Consider the following 25,355-nt stretch of genomic DNA (forward strand, 5'->3'; position numbering starts at 1 on the left):
GGAGCAGACCAACATGAAGTAAAACCAATCGGCACACTCATGGGACAAAAGGTAACCATTGGAACCCAACAGTTCTTTCTGGATTTTATGGGTATATCTTTAGAAAGGAAGGGATATGATGCACTCTTGGGAAGAGGATGGCTCATCATGGCCAAAGCATATCACAATTGGAAGAAAAACACTCTCTCAATTGAAAGTGAAGGTATAAAATATATCATTGATCTACGAAACCAAGTAGTGAGTCAGGATGTGGCTTCAGACTTTGGGTCCGAGAAAGATACAACCGGGGAGGATGGGGAAATGGAACCTGACGAAGAGGGAGTACTATCAATGGGCTATTCCACTGGCAGATGGAGGATTACAAAATCTTCCACCCAGAGTGCAATGTGTTGGAAATCTTTGAGATCGAGGAAGACAATACCTACCCGCCACAATTTGCTGAGTACGAGGAAGGGTAGGCACGGGTAGATGGGGCCCCGACTCATCAATTTGGAGAAAATGAGGTCGTACAATATGTGGAACCGAAGATATGACAAACCAACCTTGGGGAAGGAAAAGACCCAAAAGTAATACTAGTGGGGGATGATTGTGAGCCCGTACTCAAGGTAGCAGCATTTAAAATATTCCTTGAATATAAAGATGTGTTCACTTGGACATATAAGGATTTGAAAGGGGTACCTCCAGAATTATGCGTACATCGCATACCATTAATACCAGGGGCTAGGCAAGTACGGAAACGCCCCTACCGCATGAACAAGAATTATGCGGCTAAGGTGCAAGAGTAAATAGAAAAGATGTTAGTGGCCAAAATCATATTCCGGGTACAAACCAGCGAATGGGTCTCACCCATTGTTATCTCGCTCAAGAAAGAAGGGAATCAGATCCGCATCTGCGTAGACTTCAGATGTTTAAATGCTGTAATTGTCAAAGATCCATTCACCATACCTTTTACTGATAGTATACTGGAAGAACTGGCGGGGCACGGAATTTATTCCTTCATGGATGGCTTTTCGTGCTACAACCAGATCAGCATAGCAGAAGAAGACAAGTTGAAAACCACATTTATTGTGGAGGATGGAGTTTACGCGTACAACCGGATGCCATTTGGATTGTGCAACGCCCCAACCACATTCCAGAGGATCATACTATTTATCTTCGACAAGATGGCAACTGGAAATTTTAAAGCATTCCTTGATGATTGGTCAGTATACAACGAGAAGAAGGATCATTTGAAAATATTGGGGGAGTGCATGGAAAGGTGCCGTCGAGCACGACTTGCCCTCAATCCGAAGAAATGTCGGTTTCTTGTCCCACAAGGAAGGTTACTTGGTCACATATTTTGCAAAGCAGGGTTGAAGACTGACCCAGATAAAGTAAGAGTCATCATTGAAATGGAAAGCCCGATGGATGTTACAGGAGTAAAATCCTTCCTTGGCCATGTGGGGTACTACCGGCGGTTCATTAAGGGATTTGTTGAGGTCTCTCTTCCGCTGGGAAAACTCACGAGAAGGGGGAGTCGTTTGTATGGCACAAAGAGCAAGAAGAAGCCTTCAGGGAACTCAAATTGAGACTTGTAAGTGCACCCATCCTAATATACCCAAATTGGGACAATAAACTTCATGTGCATGTAGATGCCTCCAACTTTGCCATTGGCGTCACTTTGGCGCAGGCAGGAGCCACGGGCTTGGATCACCCTATATACTTTGCCAGCCGCCTATTGTCAAAAGTAGAAAGAAACTATAGCACCACAAAACGAGAGGCCTTAGGGATGGTGTACGCAGTGCAGAAATTCCGTCACTACCTCCTGGCCACACCCTTTACCTTCTTCGTAGATCACCACACTCATGTACCTGGTTAATAAACCGGTCATTCAAGGGAGAGTAAGTAGATGGCTGATCTTACTTTAGGAATTTACCTTCAACATTCTGGTACGACCAGGAAAAAGCCATGTAATGGCTGACCAACTGTCAAGAATAAAATAAGGGGAATAGGCAGAAGGGGGAGTGAACGAGGATTTTCCGGATGGCCACTTGTACCAAATAGCAGTCTTGCCATCTTGGTATGAGAAGCTTGGACAATATCTCTCCACAGAAACGTTCCCGAAGGAGATGCCCCCAAGCAAAAGAAGGAAACTGGCACTGAAAAGCATGACGTTCCAATTGATCCATGGGCTTTTATACAAAATGGGCCCTGATGGGATACTATGAAGGTGCGTCTTGGAGGAAGAAATTCCTGGGGTTCTTCGGGAATTACATGAAGGACTAGCGGGAGGACATATGGGCCCAGATGCCACGGTAAGAAAAATATTGCTAGCAGGGTTATGGTGGCCTACAGTCTATGCAGATGCGCGGGAATGGGTGTCAAGTTGCGACACTTGCCAAAGGGCAGGTAAGCCACTCAAACGAGATTTTATGCCTCTTTTTCCATCCCAACCTCAGGAGTTGTTCGAGAGATGGGTGCTAGATTTTGTAGGGCCACTCAGGGTAAGCAATGCGCACCGATGCTGATACATAGTCGTGGCTACAGAATACCTTACAAAGTGGGCTGAGGCCCGAGCTCTCCCGGATAACACAACACTCAGTACTGCCAAGTTTCTATATGAACAGATCGTAACTCGGTTCAGAATTGCTGTTAGTTTAATATTATAAAGTCAGTCTTTGTGATTCTTTCTTTAGCTATGGAAATCGCTGCTCTTTATTTACCACTGCATTCTTTGTATTGATCGCTGTTTCTGTGCCTCATATTATAGTCTCTTATTAATATATTCTTGTTTGCCTCCTATTTAACATAGTCGATGTACTATATCTCCTCATCAACTCTAATTTGCTTGTTCCTTTTGAATATTAAGTTTAAATCTTTAATTAAAACTTATTTAATTGTATATTGACTCTTATTGTCCTTAGGTCTTGAATGGAGACATGACAATCATCTAGTATGTAATGTTCCCTAATAGGTTTACGCCTGTTTTAACCATAATTAATCTATTTCTATACATTTTGACTTAAAACTAACTTGAGTAGGAGACGAATCTAACTTAACATGAATAAAATCAGTGTTATCATAATCTTCTGCCTGATATTGAATTGATAATTCAATCTGATTTATAGTCTCGGACTTAATTGTTCATTGAAATTACTATTTCTATATATATATATATATATGCATGTGTGTGTATGTGTATGTGTATGTAATCATTATCATATAAATAATCCCTATTCTGATTTAAACCTATAAATAAACAAGTAAATGAATTATATTATTTAATAAATCTTTTATATATTTATTAGTTACCTATTTATTAATTACCTATTAATGTGCAGTTTCTAGAAATTATTATACTAATTATAATTATTATATTATTATTGATATTTATATAATTATTGAAATTCTACATATGAATATTATCAGGCTTCATATATTAAGTACTCATATCATGCATACCACCCAGAACAAGGATTTTACTGCCTGTAACTTAATAACCATTCTGATCTGATATGATCGATGGCTGCTAAATATTCTCTATTTCCCTAAATCCATCCCCTCCATGAATGATGGGAGCGTCTTCTTATATAATTTTTGTTCTTTGAACAATGAGTCACATTGGACAAGACATGTCTCACCGTTTTGGTAATGGACACTCTCCATAATAGTTTCTAATCAGATCGATAATGTCTAATGCATCCCTTCTTTAATCGTAGCTTATTCTTGTCTCCATTCTAATCGATTAGACTCATATTCTAATTGCTCCCTTTCATTCAGTAATTGATTGGGTTTCAGATCACTTCCCTTCCATTATAGTTATCGTGTCACTTCATATTGGAGAGTTATGTGTTTTCCTTCAGGCACAGTCCTCTTAGGAGTGGCGCCCATATCTTTTACCGTTTCACTTTCATCACACGTAGTTTGTTAACAAATGTATTCGCTGTCTAATGAAATCTCCTTAACATATTTCTCATGGTCTGCTGTATAAGCAATTATTGACATGCACGAATAGTAATGAATCGCTGCTATTACTTCATATTCTAATAGTAATGAATCCCCTTAAATAATGTAATTTAATATGTATATTAAACGTAAGGAAAAGAAAGAATGATAATAATAATATTACGAGAACATTGTTATTTAATGGAACATTAATGAAGTGATATTACACTCAGGCTCTTGACCATAAATTCTGCATACATGTTTCTCCCATGGGGATGACAATATAACTCCATTCAAAGTTGATGGAAACACTCAGACCCATGCTGAAGGGAATCTCAATCATAAATGGCGATTTCGAAGGCTCTCAGATTTGTCTGTGTTACCCTTAGGTAGGTTTTTAACATTTTGTCATGGAACATTTATTATTACATTTTCTTGAGATGAGAAGCATCAATAGAATACTCCGGTGGGGGATTGTCTCTATGATATTTGGAGTTAGTTAGAAAAGAGTAGCAAGTCTAGCATACTGACCAGGTATTTGTCCTTGTTTTGTGTAGATAATAATAATTTATATATATATATATATATAAAACAATCAAGGAGGGGACATGACATAGTATCAGTGAATAGAATTTTGTATGCTTTTGCTGCTCAAATTACTATTGAAGCCCTTTATGTCTCGTGCTATCATGGTTTTATGCATAGTTGAACTACTCGCGACTCGGCTCGACCCTTGAGAAAAAAACTCGGCAAAAACTCGGAAAAACTCGGAAAAACTCGACGAAAAACTCGGCAACGTAAAAACACGCTTAATATTAATAAAAAATGCATTTTTTTTGCAAAATTTAATGAGAAGATGCATCCAATGAGTCAATAAATGATAACACAAAAGAAACAAGCTAGATATATTTAAATGCAAAGTGTCTACAAAATTGCATCCTCATGTGGAATGCTGATGGCTGGAAGCAAAATAGTTAATATTTTTTGTAAAACCAAAAGTAAATACATCATTACAAATTACAATTACAACTTCCTCTTCCCAGCTCTAGCTAAAACTATTTACTATTCCTCTTCCTCTTCCCAGTGGAGATCTTCCCAGTTCTGAAGGTGAGAAAAAAAGGGGTAGAGAGATAGGTCTAGATCTTGGTGGAGATCTACAAACGCGCAATATTTGAAATTTCATCATTCATACTGATAGTTTCAAACTTTCAACTCTAAAATGTATAATACCAAGATTTCTTCAATGCGAATTATGTTGTTATATGGAGCCTAATCAGACTCCGAGGTTAAATTTTCCCTACTTCCATCAGCGCAGTTTGCCCCTATATTTTTCGATGGGGGTTTGGGGGCAGCGCCCCCAAGTTGGGGTCAAGGGGCAGCGCCCCGCGAGGCCAAAAATACTTTTATTATTTTATGAAGGCGTTGGGTGTTATAAAGTATAAGAAAGGAAAAAGCCATATTGAAATGCCACTTATACTAAATTGTTATATATTCTAGTATATTCTGATGAAGAGAATGAAACTGATGTGAAAAAACAAAAAAATGACAATTTTTTGACATGTTTGGGCCTCTTTTTTAGTCTAGTTGAGTTTTTTAAAGAAACTCAGCGAGCAAAAACTCACCGAGTTTTTGCTGCGAGTGAAAGTCATAAAAACTCGCAGAGCTCAAAAACTCGGCGAGTTTTTGCTGCGAGTGAAAGTCACAAAAACTCGCAGAGCTCAAAAACTCAGCGAGTAAACTCGCCAAGTACTCTGCGAGTGTGCCATCTATGGTCTGATGTAAGTGTAGCTGCAGTGGATTGAAGCACCTTCACTACAAATTGCAAGCTTTATATTACAAGTCTTAGTGAAGTTGGTTTGGTAGGTTTGTATGCCATTCCCCTCCTGATTTATCGAGTGTTCATGCTGTTTAAACCAATCTTAGCTTCTTCTGTACTTGCATTGCTTAGTCTCTTAGTTGAACAACATAAGCTTGGTTGTTTATGTATGACCTACTTTTTATAAGAAAAGAACAAAAACATCTTGTCTTGAGGTGAAGTGCATGCCAGCCTTTTGCCCTTGGTGAATCCAAAATGATACACTTTATTTTGATTTGTTACATGTGAACTGCCCTAGAAAACACCCTTCAACAAATTGTAAACAAGTACATGTTGTTCAGATTAGGGTTACTGGTTAGCTTTTCGTTATAGAGAGCCTCCTTTTCTTATTCAAAGAATGGTTTGACTATACATATTGTTCTAATTTTTGATTAAGAGAATTATTTCACAAATCAAATTCTCTTCTAAATTCTGACTTTAAGATGCAAATTTTTTGATTTAAATTGTCTTTTATACTATTTTCTTGATCTCTAGGTAGTTGTCTTCTGCAGTATCGAAATCTTATTGTTCCTAAACAAAACTTGGTAGCATATCTATTGGATTATTTTAGATATTTTAGTTTTTCTTCTGTATCCTTAGAGTCAATTTTGTTTCCGAAGTCTACTCTACTGTGTTGATATAGAAGGTTTGAAATGCAAGATTGATGTTTAGATTCAAAGGCTTTTATCTGAAGAAAGTAACACCTTAAATGTTTTACATTGAAAGATGAGCTTGCATTTACACTATAACGAAAACCTTTACTTCATAGTTTGAGATTTTTGTTTTCTTTGGAATTAAAAATAAATTTATATATATTTACATACTAATTATCCTGAATCTTATGTTTGAATGAACTTTACATGTTGACATCATTGCATTCACTTTATATTGATGACAGATTCAGAAAATGGGCAAGGCTATGGCTTTTTCTGTGCTTTTGGGTTAGGTGTTCTTTCTGTCTCAAGGTATTTATGTTTTCTTAAGTTGAGTTTGAATATTTTATGTTGTGATTTTGTTCAATTTAAAATACATTTAAATTTTGTAGATCATCCCACTATGATACTTTCATCCAACATTAAAATACAGGACTGCGCTGACCACACTAATACCTCTAGAAAACAAAAACCAAATGGGTCAGTAGCAGGGAAAGAGAATCAGCGAACTTATCTCTAGGGATAAAGAACCAACATTAAACCACATTTGGTGAAAGATCCGTAGCCCAAATCTGATTCAACTTTCTGTTTTTGGTAATTCTGATTTTGTTCCCAGAATGTCTTTGACCGGCAAAAGAAGGTTTATGTTTGAATTATTTTTTGTGTTTTTGATAATTTTGAATGTTGATCTAAATTTCGAATGCTTGATGGAATTTCCACTACTATAATGAATTCTAAACAAATAAACTTCTAACCATAAATGACTGAAAATAAGAGTTTAATGGCCCATAATTGAAATTGTGAACTTGATGAATTTGGATCAAATACATACCCTTTTATCAGCATACAATAAAATTATGAAGTCTGATCTGGAAATTCAGGCTGTAGAATTATCTGATCTGCACCTCTAATGCCTTCCAAATCCTAACGCCATGTAGGAACAGCTGCTAGGATGCTGGAATTTGGCATGGCTAGGGTTTAGACCAAAATATGGCATGGAATTGCTGTCCTCCAACCCCAATCTGCAATCTGATAATTCCAATTCACTTTTAGAAATTCAGATTTATGAAATCCTTCCCATAACCGCTGCAAAATGGAGTTTCTTACTGATCTGTAATTATGTCTGCTACCATTAAAGCTCGAAAATTGTTGGAAATTTCCCAGAATGTGCCCAGATTTGTTGATAACTTCTGTTTATGTACTGTCCTACTGCTAATTTCTGAAAATAACCACCCAGCGGCCTGAATTCAACCTTTTCAGTATGCTATGATGAAAACTTGATGAAGAGAGATTGGGATTACGTCCAATTCTCGAATTCCCTTGGGAGTTTTCGTTCGCCAAGGTCTGATCTCTGTTGTTGTATGTAGCTAGGTTGGATCCCTTTCTAGGGCCGACCTAGCACACTTAGCGTGTATATGGCCCTGCCGGCCTTAGAAGGCTTAAACAACTTGTGTTAGCTGTTCCCTAAGTGGGGCGGTATGTGTTACTTGTGGTTAACCTTGACCTATCCATATTGGGGCCAACTTTAAGTTTTGTATTGTAATAAATTGCTTACATTGTACGGCTGACCAAAGGTAAATCAGAAGGCAAGAGTCTCATATATATGTAATGCCAATATCATTGTTAAGACATACAATTCAGTGATCTCATTTCTATCTGCCATCAAGCGAATTACTTCAGAGAGCAGCGAAGTATCTCCTAAGTCAGTGATCATCATTGAGAGCACAGCGAACATCAATTAGAAGACAGCGAACATTACCTAAAAGACAGCCTTATCTAAATGACAGCGAACATCACTGAGTGACTGCAGGGGCAGCGAACATCCTTTGGAGGTCAGTGAATACCATTTAAAGGCTGAGTGAACTCCATTCAAGACTGAGCGAACTTCATTCAAGGCTGAGAGAACTTCTTCTTAGAATCAGCGAGCCTCATTCTCGTGTCAGCATGCACTTATATTGCAGATAAGTTCTTTCAGACTGCTCTTGTGTGAAGGAATCATTCTACTGTGATTCATCTCTCTGCTGATCGCTTCAAGTGCTGAAGCATATTGTAAAGCTACTTTTGATTATTGCCTAATAAAGATCTGAGATTTGTTGCTGGGTTTTTCACATCCAAGAGGGAGGTTTTCCCAAGGTAGTTTGGTGTACTTTGTGTGCATTAAATTGTCTATCTGTTATTTGCTACAGTCTGATCGTAAAATTAACAATCTCTGCTGCAATAAGTGCTCCAGAGTTGTAACGTGCAATTTGCTGCTGTAATAATGAATTCTGAATGCATAAAGTGGTTGCCTGAATGCTTCTTTTTTCCCTTCAAACCCTAAACGTGGCTTTTAGGGTTTTCACCTTATTTAATAAACTTTATTCTTTAAATTTAAATTAAATCATAACCCCTCAAAGAAGTTCAAACATCTTGAGGGTCCCCCCATCATGAGAAGCAAGTCACTTTTTTTTAAAAAGAACTTGTAACTTATAACTCCTAGGGAAGTGTGGCATGGGGCCACTTTATTATACTTAATTATAATATAAAGTGATTATAATAATTGACTTTATTATTATTTATTTAAATTCAACTTAGGAAATATTAAATATTTCCCAACTAATTCATAAAATGCTCATCTGGACACAGATCTGGAATCTGATTGAAGCCACCTGATCATGGAAGATGCTTAAGTCTTGCAAGCCAACTGATAGTTCCCCCTAAAAAATGGGAATCCTCCCTAAAAATTAGGAACTACCACCAAAGTTCCTAGAATGATCTTGGAGGTCCTTTGATGTGTCCTTGTTAACTCCCAGTCAACCCCTAAAAAATACGGGCCCCTCCTAAAATCTAGGAAACTATCGCAAAATGGTCAAAACTGCTCACAAAGCCCCTGCAATGCTCCACAGGCCTCCAATTGAGTGCCCTGTCCAAACTGTTGACTTACGGGAACTCGACTAATAGGCCAACCTTTGTTGAAGTCTAGTCCACCTAAGGGACATTAGTATCCTCCCTTCTCGGAGATTGCTTGCCCTCAAGCAATCTACACCTGCATGCTCAAATCACATGCTACAATACCATATCAATCTTAGAAGTGATGCTCCACTAAACGACTGTGCCACTCTGATATAAACATTACTATGCCCAAAATCGTGAAGCAACTCATCATGACCCGGAAATATCAATACACCATCAAGACAATGCCAAGATCCCAAACTAATCGATCCATCATAACAGAGGAGATGAAGAAAAAATATCTCGTCAAGTCACCATAAATCATCCATACATGGAGGTAGGCCAACAAGAAAATGTGAAAATGAACTCCCGCAATCCAATAAACCAGCACAATTGGCCACCTAACATCGCTGTTGTAACTCAGTCCAGAAATCTGGATGATAACATAGGTGTCATCATACCAATGCAAACCAAGGAAACCCATCTCATACTCCATGCCCATACAATAAATATACTTCCATACACTCACAAGTAACTGAATAGCTGATGTAGACCATAGAAATTCAAGAAGTGCAGCATAAGTCCAACTAGGACAGCCACTATCCCATGTAGAATCTATGAAAAATATATCACCAATCAACAAGTAGTTCGCTGCCATATCATGAGAAATCAGTGACATAACCAAGGATGAGTTATGGATATCTTCAATGCCCATTATAATAACTCTTGAGTGGCTGACTTACTAGGAGTGCTCTCAATAAAATCATTTTTACCATCAAGAAAATGATCAACATCAGAATTTTCAGAATTAGCCAATCTTTGCTCATCATCATGTAAAGTGTAGTGGATGTCATGAATGTGTTGAAGATGAAGCTTGGTTTGTTGAGCCAACAACTTGGCTTGCTTTGCCCTTCCTAGCCAACCATCATTCAATTTTTGAGACTGCTCTATATGAGCTGCTCGAAAATGTCTAAAATCAGTCCCATAATGAGCTGCATCATAAATTTTACCATGCTCAATGCTTGCATTTTGTATGCCAATCATAGTAGAGTCTGCATCACTCATTTCCCTATGACTAGAGGCTCCACTGTCATGAGAAATTGAAGATTTACCACTGCTGTTAAATATCAGAAAATTAGAGCTGGTTTCTTCATTTTTATCCATGTTTTTAAAAGCCTCCATGTTAAGGCAAGCAAGCATTCTGTTAGCTGCCCCGTTCTTTGGTTCACTGATTAGTGCCTTAAGCACAATATGTTTACCAATGCGAGTAAACTCCAACTCCATCTTGTTGAAGTCTTGGACATACCTCCCAAGAGAATTCAATCATTGCACACCAAGTACCACATTCGTCCCTCCTCCAATACCAATAACATAGTAATCATTTGTGAAATAATAATTATCTAATGCAATAGATAATTGTGGTACCCTTCTTGTGCAACTCTTCTTGGAACGATTCACTAGCATGACATGGAATCCATCAAATTCCTCTATCACCAGCCCCTTATTGGCTACAAAACTTTCATTGATGAAATTATGAGGAGCACCACTATCAACCATGCATAACACTCTCTGTTCCTTGACAATGCCTTCCAACACACAAAAGGCTGATACCTAGGAACATTGAAAAGAGTAGCAATAGTGCCATAAGAAACATCATGTGTATCAGCAACTTCCTCATTGTTGCCCTCTGAATTTGTATCCTGTATTTGCTCATCGTCCACATCTGAATGAACCTCAATGAGATGTGCCTTGCCTTTCCCAAGGCATCTGTGTCTAGGCTCCCAAGGCTCCTTACACGAGAAACATAGCTTCTTCCTCCTCAACTCATTACGAGTCTCTTGATCCATACTAGGAGGAGGTGATGCATTCTGGTGTTGTGTGGAAGATTTCTAAAAAGGCTTGGGGCCATTTGAAGATTTCTTATTCGGCTGATGAGAAGTGGGTGGTGGTTTAGTCTCAAGGTCCAGGGTAATTTGTATAGCCTCATGAAGGGTCCTAGGCTTAAGAGCCTTGACCAATCCCCGCAACCTATCATGTAATCCCTCAATGAATAGCATCACCACTCGTCAATACGACATCTCAGGAACCATAACTGCGACACGTTGAAACTCATTGATGTAAGTTTCTACATGCCCAGTCTGTCTCAATAATGCAAGGTCTCTGTAGTACAACTCTACGTCTTTCTTGTCAAATCTAGCAATTAGTTGCTCTATAAACTCAATGTAGGAGTGTATAAGACCAGTGTAGGAGTGTATATGACCATATCCTGAAATTGGACGCCCTACTGTGAGTCTGTTGGAGGTGGCTCATCTCTCGGAATGAAACGAGGGTGCATAGGCCTGTCGGCTGTTCGGGTATGAGCTCTGTCATGTCTAGGAGAAATAGATGCACTGCCTAATGATGAAGGTGCCTTGCTATTTCCACGACTTCCAGCCACAGAAACAAACCTACCATGACTGCCACATCTATCTCTGTGACGATTCAAATCCATCCTGTCTAGTGTATCCTGAAGTTTGTCTAGTGCCTGTACAATCCTAGGCTGAGCATTAGAAAATGTTCTCATCACTTCATTAGGATCGAGGGGGTTCTCTCTTTCCTCATGCCGAGGACTCCTATTCTCCTCAGGTTTATCACCCGTGTCAAAGTACGTCCCCGTGCTCTTCTATGTGTATAATATCTGTAAGGTCCGATTCTTCCCGAATGCATAGATGACCCTCAGGCTGGTAGGATCATGCTCTGATACCACTGAAAGATCTCTAGCCCAAATCTGATTCAACTTTCTGTTTTTGGTAATTCTGATTTTGTTTCCAGAATGTCTTTGACCAACGAAAGAAGGTTTATGTTTGATTTATTTTTTGTGTTTTTGGTAATTTTGAATGTTGATCTGAATTTCAAATGCTTGATGGAATTTCCACTACTGTAATGAATTTTAAACAAATAAACTTCTAACCATAAATGACTGAAAATAAGAATTTAATGGCCCAAAATTGAAACTGTGAACTTGATGAATTTGGATCAAATACATACCCTTTTATTAGCATACAATAAAATTTTAAAGTCTGATGTGGAAATTCAGACTGTAGAATTATCTGATCTGGAAATTCAGACTGTAGAATTATCTGATCGGCACCTTCAATGGCTTCCAAATCCTAACGCCATGTAGGAACAGCTTCTATGATGTTGGAATTTGGCATGGCTAGGGTTTAGACCAAAATATGGCATGGAATTGCTGTCCTCCAACCCCGATCTGCAATCTGATAATTCCAATTTCAGTATGCTTGGTTGGAGAATTTGTGAGCCTATTTGTTGGAGATAATTTCTCAGACGTTCTTGAGGACAAAACCCCTCTTGAATAATATTTTTCACGCTATTGAGAGACACAGTCTAAAGAATACATTGGGTGTTTTCATCCAGGAAACACATTGTGCTTCATAGAGATGAAAACTTGCAATTAGAGGATTTGATTGGCAACATTGTGGAGACTGTAGAAGGGCGATTGAGGAAGGGCTATTGAGGAAGCTCGATTAAGATTTCATTTGTTGCTGTAACCACTCTTGTTGGGCCTTTCTATACTTGCTGGAGCCGTCCCATTTTAAGCAATTATTTCAGTTTTCGCTAGACGTAGGGTTTTGGAGTGGAGTGGTTGGGGAATGTTTTCTTTGCTATTGTCACTATTTAGTTCCAACCGTACTATTGTTGGGTTTCTCTTGTGAGTGTCTAGGGTTTGGTGCACTATTATTGTTGATATTTATAAAGAAAAACCTCATTTTCCAGAATAGCTGTTTTGGGTATGTAAGAAATTGTTATGTAATCTCTTTCTAATATAAATATTGTTAGACTGCTGAAGAAAGCTAGTTTTTTGGGGTCTCATAAATTTTAGAAATTATTTGGAGTGTTTCTTCTAAGTTTCATGAAGTTTAATGTATTCAGAGAGCTGCTAGTTATTTATGTATTTGCATAACTATTATGGTTGAATGGACTTGGAAACAGTATATCAAAACACTACTTGAAAAATCAGAAAAAATATCAAACTAGATTGCACATTATAGGTTTTGTGTGCCGTGGTTTTTTACTCGAAAGGGTTTTCCATGAGAAAATTGGTGTTTGTGTCTTTATGATTGCTCTCTGTATGTTTTATGAAGTTTCATGTTTTAAAAAGTTCAAAATATTGATTCAGCCCTTGCCCTGCGCCCCCCTCTGTATTTTTTGTGTGCTTTTCAGCTAGGAGGTCGCTGCTCTATTCTTTCACATCCAAAAAAGATTAGGGAGCTTCCCTTGTGAATATGAAGATAGGATTTCCTTATCTACTTTTTGCTTTTGTGTTGTCACAGAAGTGCCAAATTAAAAGACCAACAAGGCTTTATATAGTTGCATGTCCTAATGAGCTAGTAAGGTTTGTGTGATGCCTAGTTGTGGGATGCTATGCATGGTGTCTGGAATTATTTTTCCAACCAATGCAAAGTTACTCTTGTAGAATTCATCTAATCTACATTAATAATAAGCCTGATACTCCAATTTTTGGAAAAATTTCTCTCAGGTTTGAACTTTCTACATTATGCACTTGTATCACAAATTTACTGATTGGTAAGAATTGTTGGATATCATTGGCATATGATGAACCGGTATGTTGATATGACGATAATGTATGTTGTCATTGATGTCAATAAGTGTAAGTGATCCCGTATGCAGATTTAAGAAGTTGGTAAACCGGTATGAAGAGGCATGAGGAGATTCAGTGAACCGGTGTCGGGGTTTCACTAAGTGTGATTACCGGTTGGTAGTCTTAGCTCTATGGTTATTAGTTTGGCAATCCAGCTTGTGTGATGAACCGATGATACTCTGTGATGAGTTAGCTAAGAGATGTGATTGAAGTGCCACGTCAGCTTTGTGCGCGTGAAGGATTGAGGCATAAGAAGATCGACCGTGTTTAAAGTATACCTTGAGAATGATCATTCTTCTTAGTGGTATAAGAAGAAAGCGTGATGGGTTACTGATTCCCATGAGCGGTGATGAATGAACGATGCAGATTGTCTTGTGATCTGTTTGAAATTGTAATGCTCTATGCAATATGTTTGGACGGTCAGGATTGGACCGCCTGTGTTGTAAACCTAAGATACTTAGGGTTTAGGGTTTATGCTACCGACCTATCTTTTGTCTATAAGGTCGATGATGTTTGTTATTGTAAAGTTGTTGGCAAATGTTGTGTGTATGTATCCGAGTGAAGAGATACTTGATACTTGCCAAACCAGTAAGAGGTAAACTGCAGAGTGTGATTGCAGAGTAGAGGATATGAAAAGGATTTGCCTTGGCATGTAGTGCTGTTATCAGATCATAGTTTTTCCTGTTGTCTTTTAATTATTTCAACAAATGGAAAATCCCTTTACCGGGTAGCTTTAACAGTCTTATTGTAAAACCTGTAACCAGGTGACTCAAGATCATTGAGTTCTAAAAGATCCTCTAGCGAGGTAACGTTTAACAGGGTTTCAACCTTTAACAGGGTATATAGCCATCCCTTAACCGGGTGATCTCTAACAGGATCGGTTCCTAGCAGAACCTTATTGTAAAGTCTTTAACCGGACTAGGCTCCTAACAGGGCGAGCTTCGAAAGAGTTCAAAACAAGCTTGTGGGTATTCATCCCCACCGTGGTTTTTCCCATTTGGGTTTCCACGTGAAAAATCTGTGATATGTGTTATGCATTTTTCATGTGATGTTTATGAAGTATTTGGTTGAAGGATTATGCATGGAGGGTTAATAGGTTATGGTATTTTTAGTATACCACATGCATATGTTTTTGGGTGAAGTTGATGTTGCATAATCGATCATATTTGAAGTATTCAAACCTATGAGTTTATGGTGTCTTGTGTCTTACTGTGTTTAACCGGTATTGCCATGGTTAAGTTCGATAATGGTGATAACCAGTTAGTTTTGCTTTAGCAAGATAAGTTGTTAAGAGAGTTTTTATTTGTACTGATTCACCCCCCCGTCTGAGTATCGGTTGGGGTATCTGCTGTTCATCATTATTCATCAAGAAATGCTTCAATTTGAAGTAAATTGTTAGATATTGTATATTAGGTGGTTCAATGAGATATAGATTTTGTGTGAGCTATCCTCAAAATTTAACTTGGACAGTGACTGTCTGTTACTTTTTCTTCCTAGGTTTGTTGAATTGGCTACTCTTTGGTGTAACGTTCCCTTTTATTTGACCTTAGATAATAATTAAATGATTAAAATTAAGTTGTAAAAAAAAACAAACTTGAAGAAGACTAATTTTGATTATTTAAAAATGTCATAAAAATAATTAATTAAATTTTAAATAGTCCTAAGCTTCTCGGGATTATTTATTTTTAATTAATTAGAGCTGAACCTTGGTTATTTATAATAAAGTGGCTTTATATTATGTCAATGGAAAATTTTAAAGTGGGTCACTTCATGAGCGGGAAAATGGAATAAAATCAAATAAAATAATTTTCTCAAACATGGTTATAAAAGGAGAGCCAAAAAGCAATTCATTATTATTCTTGACTTGTTAATTTTTTTGGAGAGCTTCGAGAGGTTCTGCTTTCGGTTTAGCAAGTCCTAGGATGAAAACCCTTGGGTTCTTCCTTGGTTGATTGGACCAAAGCCCATCTCAACCAACCTTGGTGGATACATATAGGATTCACAGGTGTAGCTATTGGATTGGTGTAATGTCCTCTTCTCAGTGATGTTCATTCAGTGATCCAGTGGCCTATTCTAGAGACCCGTAGGCTATTTGGAAAGGAGAATTGGGGTTTCCTACTTTTGTGGAGTTATGCACAAGCTTTTTAGGGTTTGTCAGGAGGGAATTCTTCAGTTTTGTTTATGGTTTCCTTCCAGGTTTTTCATGAACTTCAGGGTAGCATAACATGCATTTGATTCTACGGTGAAGTGTGAACTTACTATTTTTAGTAAGTTAGGGTTTGGCTGACTGGATGGTACAATTTTACCGAGCTTTCAAAGCTCTTTCTCTGGGTGCAAAGATCATGTTATTTGAAGCAGTATTTCATGACTTACTATTTTTCGTAAGTGGCAGTTTGAGCATTGCTAATTTTTGCAGTCTTGGGCAGGGCTCTGATCCAGTTCAGTTTAGTGGTTCTTATTGCTCAGTTTCATCCTTGATTTTGATGATAATCAGTATTGGAGTTATAAGATATTTAATTAAATATTATTTCCTTATCCTAAGGTTTACATTTTAATTAATTAATTTTATTGTGGGCGACTTAGGGAAAAAGATATATATCTGCTGTTAATATTATTATTTCCTAAGTCAGATAGTGTTGAGAATAATATAACACTTCATGTTGCATTATTTTTTATGTTGCAAGTGTTCACCTAGGAAAAGTTCGAACTTTTGCCTAAGAAGACTGGGTAAAGTGGGCACCATGACTTGAGGGGACATGAAAATGAAATCAAGTGAGTTTCAAACGAATTTGGGTGCCTTTTGCATTTGAATTTCAGAGGGGAAAATCTATAAATACAGGTGCTTAGCTTCTCATTTGGTTATCTTGGAGAATACATACTATTATGTTGTCGGTTTGGCGACTGAAATCTGAGCTTCAAAGTGTGCCTTCCTAGCTAAGTAGCAGTTTCGTACTTGAGAGACAGTACCTAGCTGTTTTCATGTATTCTCAACATTGTTAGAGAGTGTGGTTTTGCTGGTTTGCTGTTAGTTCGAGTTTTTTGGTGTGATCGGGTTGTTGCCATGGCATCTAGGCTGAAACAATCTTTCGCCCGTTGCTCCTTGCTGATTGAATAACTTTTTGTGGGTATTGATTCAATCTCTGGCTATACCTTGGGCGATGAATTCCTCCAAAGGGCAGGTGATAATGTTTTGAAATGAATTTTATCTTGCTGGTCGAATTTTGCTGTTGTGGCGCCCCCCTCCCTGCTGCATTGGAATGCGTGTTGTTGTGTTGAATTGTCTGGATTGCAGATTTTGTGATCATTGTGCCATCGCTCAGGTTCTATCTATCATTTGCATTTGATTTGGCGTGATTCCGTTTAGTTTTGAGTGTGTTATGATCAATTTGGTGTTGCCGACTGAAGCTAGAGTCGTGCATTATTGACTTTCAGATTTGGTTCAGCAGTAGTGGCTTACTAGAATTTATTTTGATAGCTGTTTATTGTTGTAATCTGTATTGGACATCATTTATAATCTTCTTATTCCATATTGTAAGGTTAAGTAGTAGTACTACTAACCATTTCTAGAGTGTTGCTTGCCCACTGCAAAGTGGAAGAGGCTGGCTTAGCCGCTTTCTTGTTTGTAATTCAGTTTTTTGTAATTTTTGTCCCCCCACTGAGTAAGTAGTTGCGTGATATTGTCCTCCCGCTGAAATATGTGGTAGAGTGATAGTTTTTCTGTATTGTCTTCCCGCTGAAATATGCGGTAGAGTGATAGTTTTTCTGTATTGTCTTCCCGCTGAAATATGCGGTAGGCTGATAGTTTTTCTGTATTGTCTTCCCGCTGAAATATGCGGTATAGTGATAGTTTTTTGTATAAGTCTTGCTGCATAAGCAGTAGAGTGATTGTGTTGAAATTCCTTATTGTTTCCTTGGCTGGTTCACCGCCAAGTAGTTTAGTTTCTATCTTGTTGGATAAGCAGAAGGGTGAAAGATCCCCGATGGATCTCTTTTACCAATCTGCTGTAATTTTTATTTATTTAAATTGATTTTTCCTGCTTATTAATATTTTCTTTCAGAAATAGACAGAAGTTGCAGAAGGGTTGAATTCTTTTTGTATTTTGATGATTTTTCAACAAGTAAATAATGAAGTACAAGTACATGAACAAAGTACTGAAAATGAAGTTCATATACAGCCAAAACAAATTCGATTCAAGGCAGATTTCTGAATATAAAATCAAATATTTGACCAGATGAAGATTTCCAATAATTTCAGGAAGATTACAATCAGGAATAATTCCAACCTGGATGCTGAAAGAGTAACATAACTAAGAATGAAGTTGTGGCAAGATTCCAGCCCTCCAAGTGCTGCACGTGGGAAGGAAAGTGGCTGCCAGGTACAGCCGTACGGCTGCCAAGTACACCCAACTGGTTAGAAACCCCAAACCCCACGCTGAACTCTGTCAGAATTGCTGAACCTCCAGAAAGAATGCCGTACAATCTCCAAGATGCTAATAGCTGCAAACAAATCCAAACCACTGTATTGGGGGCTACGTCCCAAACAGGCAAGGCATTGGGGTTGGCGTCCCAGATGCTGAAAAGCTCTTCCAGAGCCAAATCTCAAATCCAAGATGTAAAATGTGTAAAAGATAATCATAGAATGAAGCTCCTATCCCCTTATAACCCCTCTCAATTGCAAATCGAACCCTAATTGTCTCCAAGTGGCGTGGTCTAGTGGAAATGTTATAATTTCTTATTTTAAAGTGGTCATGTTACTAGAAAATGACCTTTTTCCCCATAGACAGAAATCCGCTCACTGAATTGCCCTGAGACCAAAGAGAAAGATTTAAAGAATTTCAAGATCTTTCCAACGAGCTATCACACAATAGGATGCGCATCCAGATGAGACCAAAAATCCCCTTATTACTCCAAAATGGCTAACAACTTAGCCTTATTTAATTATTAAACGCTAACTTAGGAAATATTAAAAATATAACCCAAATAGCCACAAAATGCCCAACTGACATTACAAACCCTAAAATCATCCTGTCACCTGTCTGTGACTGAAGTCGGAAATCAAGGATTCACTAGTAGTCTCATCCCTAAAATCTAGGGATGTTCCTAAAATTTAGGAAACAAGCCCAATCTCTTTGAAACTGAAACCATCTAAAAGGTCATGAATAACCTCACGACTGGCAACTGTCACGACCTCCTAAAATTTAGGGATACCCCCTAAAATCTAGGAACTACTCCAAACTGGCTCCAAACTGCCTGTAAAGCCAAAATCCAATCACTATATGCACTGAATGAGTCCCAATCAACCTCTGCTAGCCTACGAGACTCCAATGATAGGCCAACTCCTCCGTCTCCGATGTCCACTCTAGAAAGGAGACATGACAAAGGGGCTGGCTTGCCACCCATGCATTGTTATTTCAGTTCAGTTTATGGTGCTAACGATCCCTGGAACACCGTATGCTCTCACCCTCCCAGATTGGGCTCTCGGTGAACAAAAGGTGGAAGGGTTCCCTTTCAGTTGTTTTGGCTTATTTCTCTAACCTTAACGGGTTATTGTGTTTGCATTGTAATCTTATTGAAAAAATAAAAAAAAAAATTGCCGGGGTTATTATAGTGGTATCGGAGTTGGTTTTCCTGCCAGCCTGTAAATTCAGAGTGATCAAAGTTCTCCATGAGTGACGGAGACATCCGCTACTACAATAGAGAACAAAGGCGTCAGCAATATCAGATTCCTGCAGTGCCAGTTGAAGAGACTTTTTCAGAGGTTTTGAGAAACAGAGATAAGGAAGTTGATTCAGTTGACTAAGCAGATTCAATGGGAGAAAGACTATTTGGTTAGAATGATGCAGCAATGGCTGTAGAAAAAATGGAGAAGAAATTTGATACTATGATGGACTTGATGTCCCAGATGATAGCCACCTTTAGTGTAATGGGCACCCCCTGTTCGGTACTAAATTTATGTCCTTTTTACTTAGTGTAATTTTGTCAAACAGTTGGCGTGCAAGCTGACTACTGGATTTTTTGGTTCTTGATTTGCTATAGGATAAATTTGGTAAACTGATATTTATTGTAAAACTTTCAAAGTTTATTCAATATAAAAATAACCAGACATATCAAATACCAAAAACAAGAGGATTAATGCTGATGGTATTTATTTAATTCCAACTCCAAGCATACAAATCAGATTTGAAGAATATTACAGACCATATGATAATAAACAAATTCAAACCTGGACTCCACAAGTATAGAACCTGCTGAAAACACTGTTCATGCACTGTAGCTGCACTATTCACGGCACTGTAGCATTTTTACTATTCACGTAGCACTGTAGCAAAACACTGTTCACGCGGTACTGTAGCAAAACACTGTTCACGCGGTACTGTAGCAAAAACACTGTTCACGCGGTACTGTAGCAAATCACTGTTCACGCGGTACTGTAGCAAATCACTGTTCACGCGGTACTGTAGCAAAAACACTATTCACGCGGTACTGTAGCAAATCACTATTCACGCGGTACTGTAGCAAAACACTATTTTCAAATCTGCACTTTCAAACTCCTGTAAAACATCATGCGAGAGCATCAAATGAAGCCCAATGTGTTTCCTGAATGAAAACACCATTAATCCTCCTGACTGTGTCTTTCAACAGCGAAGAGAATGATAGCAAAGAGGGATTCCGTCCTCCAAGCCCAATAATCAGATTTCTACAAAATCCAACAGCATAACATTAATTCATCCCAGCATATCCCAAAAGAGAGCTCTCAACCTCCATTTATATCTTCTCCCTGGATGCAAACACTTCATTTCCTAAATGTGGGATAATACAATTAGAATAAAATATTATTTCCCACAATGTACCATTAAAGGGAACTTTTAATATTTTAAACATTACTTTATATTCCCAACCTTATAAAATAACAATAAAGTTAAATATTTAATTTAACTTTACACTTTATCGTTAAATATTAAAACATTGTTGATAATCCCTTTAAATCATTGTCGCCTTCAAATATTTTTACTGATAGTTATGCCAACCAGGGAAACACTAAAAATTTCAAGTCACTGCTTGGAGACTAACTAACTATAAATAGTAAGTGTCTAGAAACCCTGTCAAAGCAGCACCGATTGGCCTGAAATCGAAAACACCTAGGCCAAAACACCTCAGGATCCCATCAATGTCCTTGTTAGCCTTCGGGACCATGTCAGAATAGGCTAATGACACCCCATATCATGTTGCGCTAAAGAGGGGACATTACAGTCCGCCCCCCTTGAAATTGCTTGTCCTCAAGCAAATTCGGTCCTGAATGTTGCAATACCTGCTCATTCTCCCATGTAGCATCCTCATCTGGCAGGTCTCTCCATTTCACCAAGTATTCCTTAACGATTCTGTTCCTGAGTGTCCTTTCCCTGATATCCAGAATAGCTTCGGGTACTAACACAAGCTTTCCCTCCTCATCCAAAGGGGGTAAATCTGCAGAAGGCACTACACTCTGACCAATGGCTTTCTTAAGCCTAGACACATGAAACACATTGTGCACCCGACTGCCCTCTGGAAGCTCAAGCTCATAGGCGACTTCGCCCACTCTGCGAATCACCCTGTAGGGACCATAAAATCTAGGCTTCAACTTTTCAGCTCCGCTCTTCTTGAGTGATGACTGTCTATATGGTTGTAGCCTCAAGTAGACCATATCCCCTACCTCGAAACTGCGCTCTATTCGGTGCTGATCAGCGTACAATTTCTGTTGATTCTGGGCCTGCTGTATATTCTCCTTGAGCACTTTCAGGATGTCCTGACTATCCTGCAATAAGTTTTTGGCTTTGGGCACTCTGCTATCCCCCAAAACTAAATCCATGAAGCTAGGTGCATCATAACCATAGAGTGCCATGAAAGGAGTCATCCTGATGGACATATGATAAGTGGTGTTATAACAATACTCTCCCATATGCAACCATCTGACCCAAGCTTTTTGTTGTGCAGTTACATAGTTCCTCAAATATCCCTCCACCCATTTATTCACAATCTCTGTTTGCCCATCTGTCTGCGGATGATAACTAGTGCTAGGTGTAAGATCTGTACCACACAACCTAAACAACTCCTGCCAAAAAACACTCATAAACTTACTATCCCGATCACTGACAATGAATCTGGGCAACCCATGTAACCTGAATATCTCTCTAAAGAAAAGATCTACCACCTGTGCTGCTGTGTAAATGGACGGAATAGCAAAGAAGTGAGCGAACTTCGTCAAGCGGTCCACCACCACATAGATGCAATCCCTTCCCTGCACTCGTGGTAAACCAGTGATGAAGTCCATCGAAATACTTTCCCATTTCCTATCTGGAATGGGCAAGGGCTGTAATAAACCTGCAGGAAATGTGTGCTCTCCCTTATTCTGTTGACAAACCGCACACTCCCTGACATACCTCTGAACATCATCCTTGAGCCCTCTCCATGTGAACCGCTCTCGGATCTGCCTGTAGGTCTTGAAGATCCCCGGATGCCCAGCTGTGGGTGCATCATGGAATGCCTTAAGTATCACCTCTCTCAAATGTGATGACGGAATCAAATAAACCCTGTCTTGAACTCTGATCAATCCATCTATCACCTCATAGCGATCATCCTGTATAGTACCTGAAATCAATCCGGAAGCCCAAGCATCTCCGACATACTCTGCTATAATCTGATCTCTCCAATCTCCTGAAATCTCTGCCAGAGCACATAAGTGAGGTCTCCGAGATAAGGCATCAGCCACCACGTTTTTCTTACCTTTGACAAACTCTATGTCAAAGTCATAAGCCTGCAATTTAGTAACCCATTTCTGTTGCCGGTCATTAAGATCACGCTGGCTCATAAAATATTTTATGCTATTGTGATCAGTTTTGATCACAAACCGTCCACCTACTAAGTATGATCGGAATTTGGCCAATGCATGCATTATGGCCAACATCTCCCTGTCATAGATAGAATAGCTCCTCTCAACACCTCGAAGCTTCCTACTCTCGAATGTAATGGGATGTTTCTCCTGCATCAATACTGCCCCTATCCCATCACCTGAAGCATCACACTGAAGTTCAAAAGGCTTCGTGAAATCTGGTAGAGCTAAAATCGGACAAGATGACATCACTTGTTTGAAGTGGTCAAAACATCGTTGCGCTGCTTCTGTCCATACAAAGGCTCCTTTTTTAGTGAGGTCTGTCAAAGGTGCTGCAGTCTGTGAAAACCCCTTAACAAACCTCCTGTAAAACCCGCATAAACCAAAGAACCCCTTAAGCTGTGTGAGGTTTGTGGGAGTAGGCCAATCTACTATAGCTCTAACCTTTTCGGGATCAACCCGAACACCATCCGCACTAATAATATGCCCAAGGTATAGTAATTCTGTCATACCAAACTCACACTTAGACTCCTTGGCATACAAAGACTCTCTCTCTAGGATAGATAATACCTCCTCCAAATGCTGTGAATGTTCCTCCCAGGGCTTACTGAAGACCAAGATGTCATCAAAGAAGATCAAGACAAATCTCCTCAACTGCTCCCTGAATACCTGGTTCATACAACTCTGAAATGTAGCGGGTGCATTGGTTAGTCCAAATGGCATAACCATAAACTCAAAGTGGCCATAGTGACATCGGAAGGCTGTTTTCTCAATGTCCTCTGCTCTCATCTTGATCTGATGGTATCCAGATCGCAAATCAATTTTAGTGAAGAAGCATGCCCCATGCAACTCATCAATCAGCTCATCAATCCTAGGAATGGGATACCTGTTTTTAATTGTTTTCTTATTCAATGCCCTGTAATCGATGCACATGCGCATCGTCCCATCCTTCTTCTTTACCAAAACTACAGCTGAAGCAAAGGGGCTTTTGCTAGGCCTAATGTGCCCCATTTCCAACAACTCCTTAATTGCCTTCTCTATCTCATCTTTATGTTTCTTAGGATGATGATAAGGAGTGATCATCACTGGTTTGGCTCCCTCCTCGAGCTCAATAACATGCTCCGCACCCCTGTTAGGAGGAACCCCGTGAGGAATATCACTGAATACCTTGGCATGCCTGTCAAGAATCTCCTGTATATCTGGTGGATAACTCTTCACCCGAGGCTCCGGTGAAGTTGGCATAACTAAGCACTCTGTCGCCCACTCTATGTCATTATGTCGAAAAAGTTTCTCCATTCTCCTCAAAGAGACTACCCTGCAACTCCCATCTGAAAGTCCCCTGAGTACAACAGTCCTACCCTCATGCTGAAACCTCATTTCCAACTTCGCTAGGTTGAAAGTAAACTCAACCAGCGATGCCATCCATGTCATACCGAGGATGACGTCGTAATCTCCCATGTCCACAACATAGAAATCATCTTTCAACTCATAACCATCTCCAAATCTAATGTGAAGATTTGAAACCTTCTGAGTACATAACAGCTTTTGGCCATTAGCCACCATGACTCTAAAACCATCATGCTCGTCTGTCTGTAAACCTCTCCTGGCTACCAACTGTGTATCTATAAAGTTATGTGTAGCCCCAGTGTCAATGAGAGATATCACTTTCTGCCCCTGGATAGTGCCCCTGACCTTAAATGTGATTGCCTTTTGGGCCCCTGTCAAGCGTGCCAACGATCTATCATCCTTAGGAATGCTGCTCTCCTCTATCGTGTTACCCTCATCTGAATCGGAGTGCTGATCCTCCCCCTCTGACTCTGACTCCTCTGCTGAAAAATACTCCATTTGATTTGCCTTAGCCTTGAGAGGGCATTTATGAGATAAGTCCCAAGGCTCTCTACACTGGAAGCACAATTTCTTCTTTCGAAGTTCATTCAAGGTTTCACTGTCTAGTCCTTTGGATCCTTCTTTGGGTTTGTTATACTCTTTCTGAAATGGTTTTTTGTCTTTGTCCTTGCGGTAGGAAGAATCTGTTGAATGGTATTTTCCTTTGTATACCGAAGGGGCTAAATCTCGTGCCTTTTTAGTTGCTTCTGCTAAGGTGAGTGGATCATGTCCCTTCACCCAACCACGTAATGGATCAGCAAGCCCATCACAAAATAACACCACCAATCTCCTAGGAGAGATATCAGTAACAAGTACAGACAAACGCTGAAACTCGGCGATGTAAGCATCCACTGAACCTGACTGTTTTAACTGTGCTAGCTCCTTGAAATGTAACTCGGGATCCCTAGTGTCAAATCTCTCAATCAATCTTTCTGTGAATTCCTCATAGGATGTAATCTGATTATGCCCCAGAGTCACCATGCCATGATGCCACCATTCATGCGCAACGCCGTCCAAATGCATAGCCGCATAGTTGATAGCCTCATCCTCAGGCATAGGATTTAGCTGCAAGTATGTATC

The 25,355-nt window shown here is 39.1% G+C and overlaps 1 protein-coding gene across 2 annotated transcripts in view; it reads left to right on the forward strand.

Moving 5' to 3' along the window:
* LOC131037392 (ABC transporter C family member 13) overlaps positions 1 to 25,355 on the forward strand; it is a 361,462-nt gene that overhangs the window by 19,795 nt on the left and 316,312 nt on the right. For both annotated transcript variants that reach the window (XM_057969521.2, XM_059221854.1), the window contains exon 3: positions 6,678 to 6,744. In XM_057969521.2, the coding sequence (XP_057825504.2) occupies positions 6,678 to 6,744 (67 nt within the window). The remainder of the gene's footprint in view (positions 1 to 6,677; positions 6,745 to 25,355) is intronic.

The sequence above is a fragment of the Cryptomeria japonica genome, chromosome 5 (genome assembly GCF_030272615.1).
Source record: "Cryptomeria japonica chromosome 5, Sugi_1.0, whole genome shotgun sequence".
Lineage (NCBI taxonomy): Eukaryota > Viridiplantae > Streptophyta > Pinopsida > Cupressales > Cupressaceae > Cryptomeria > Cryptomeria japonica.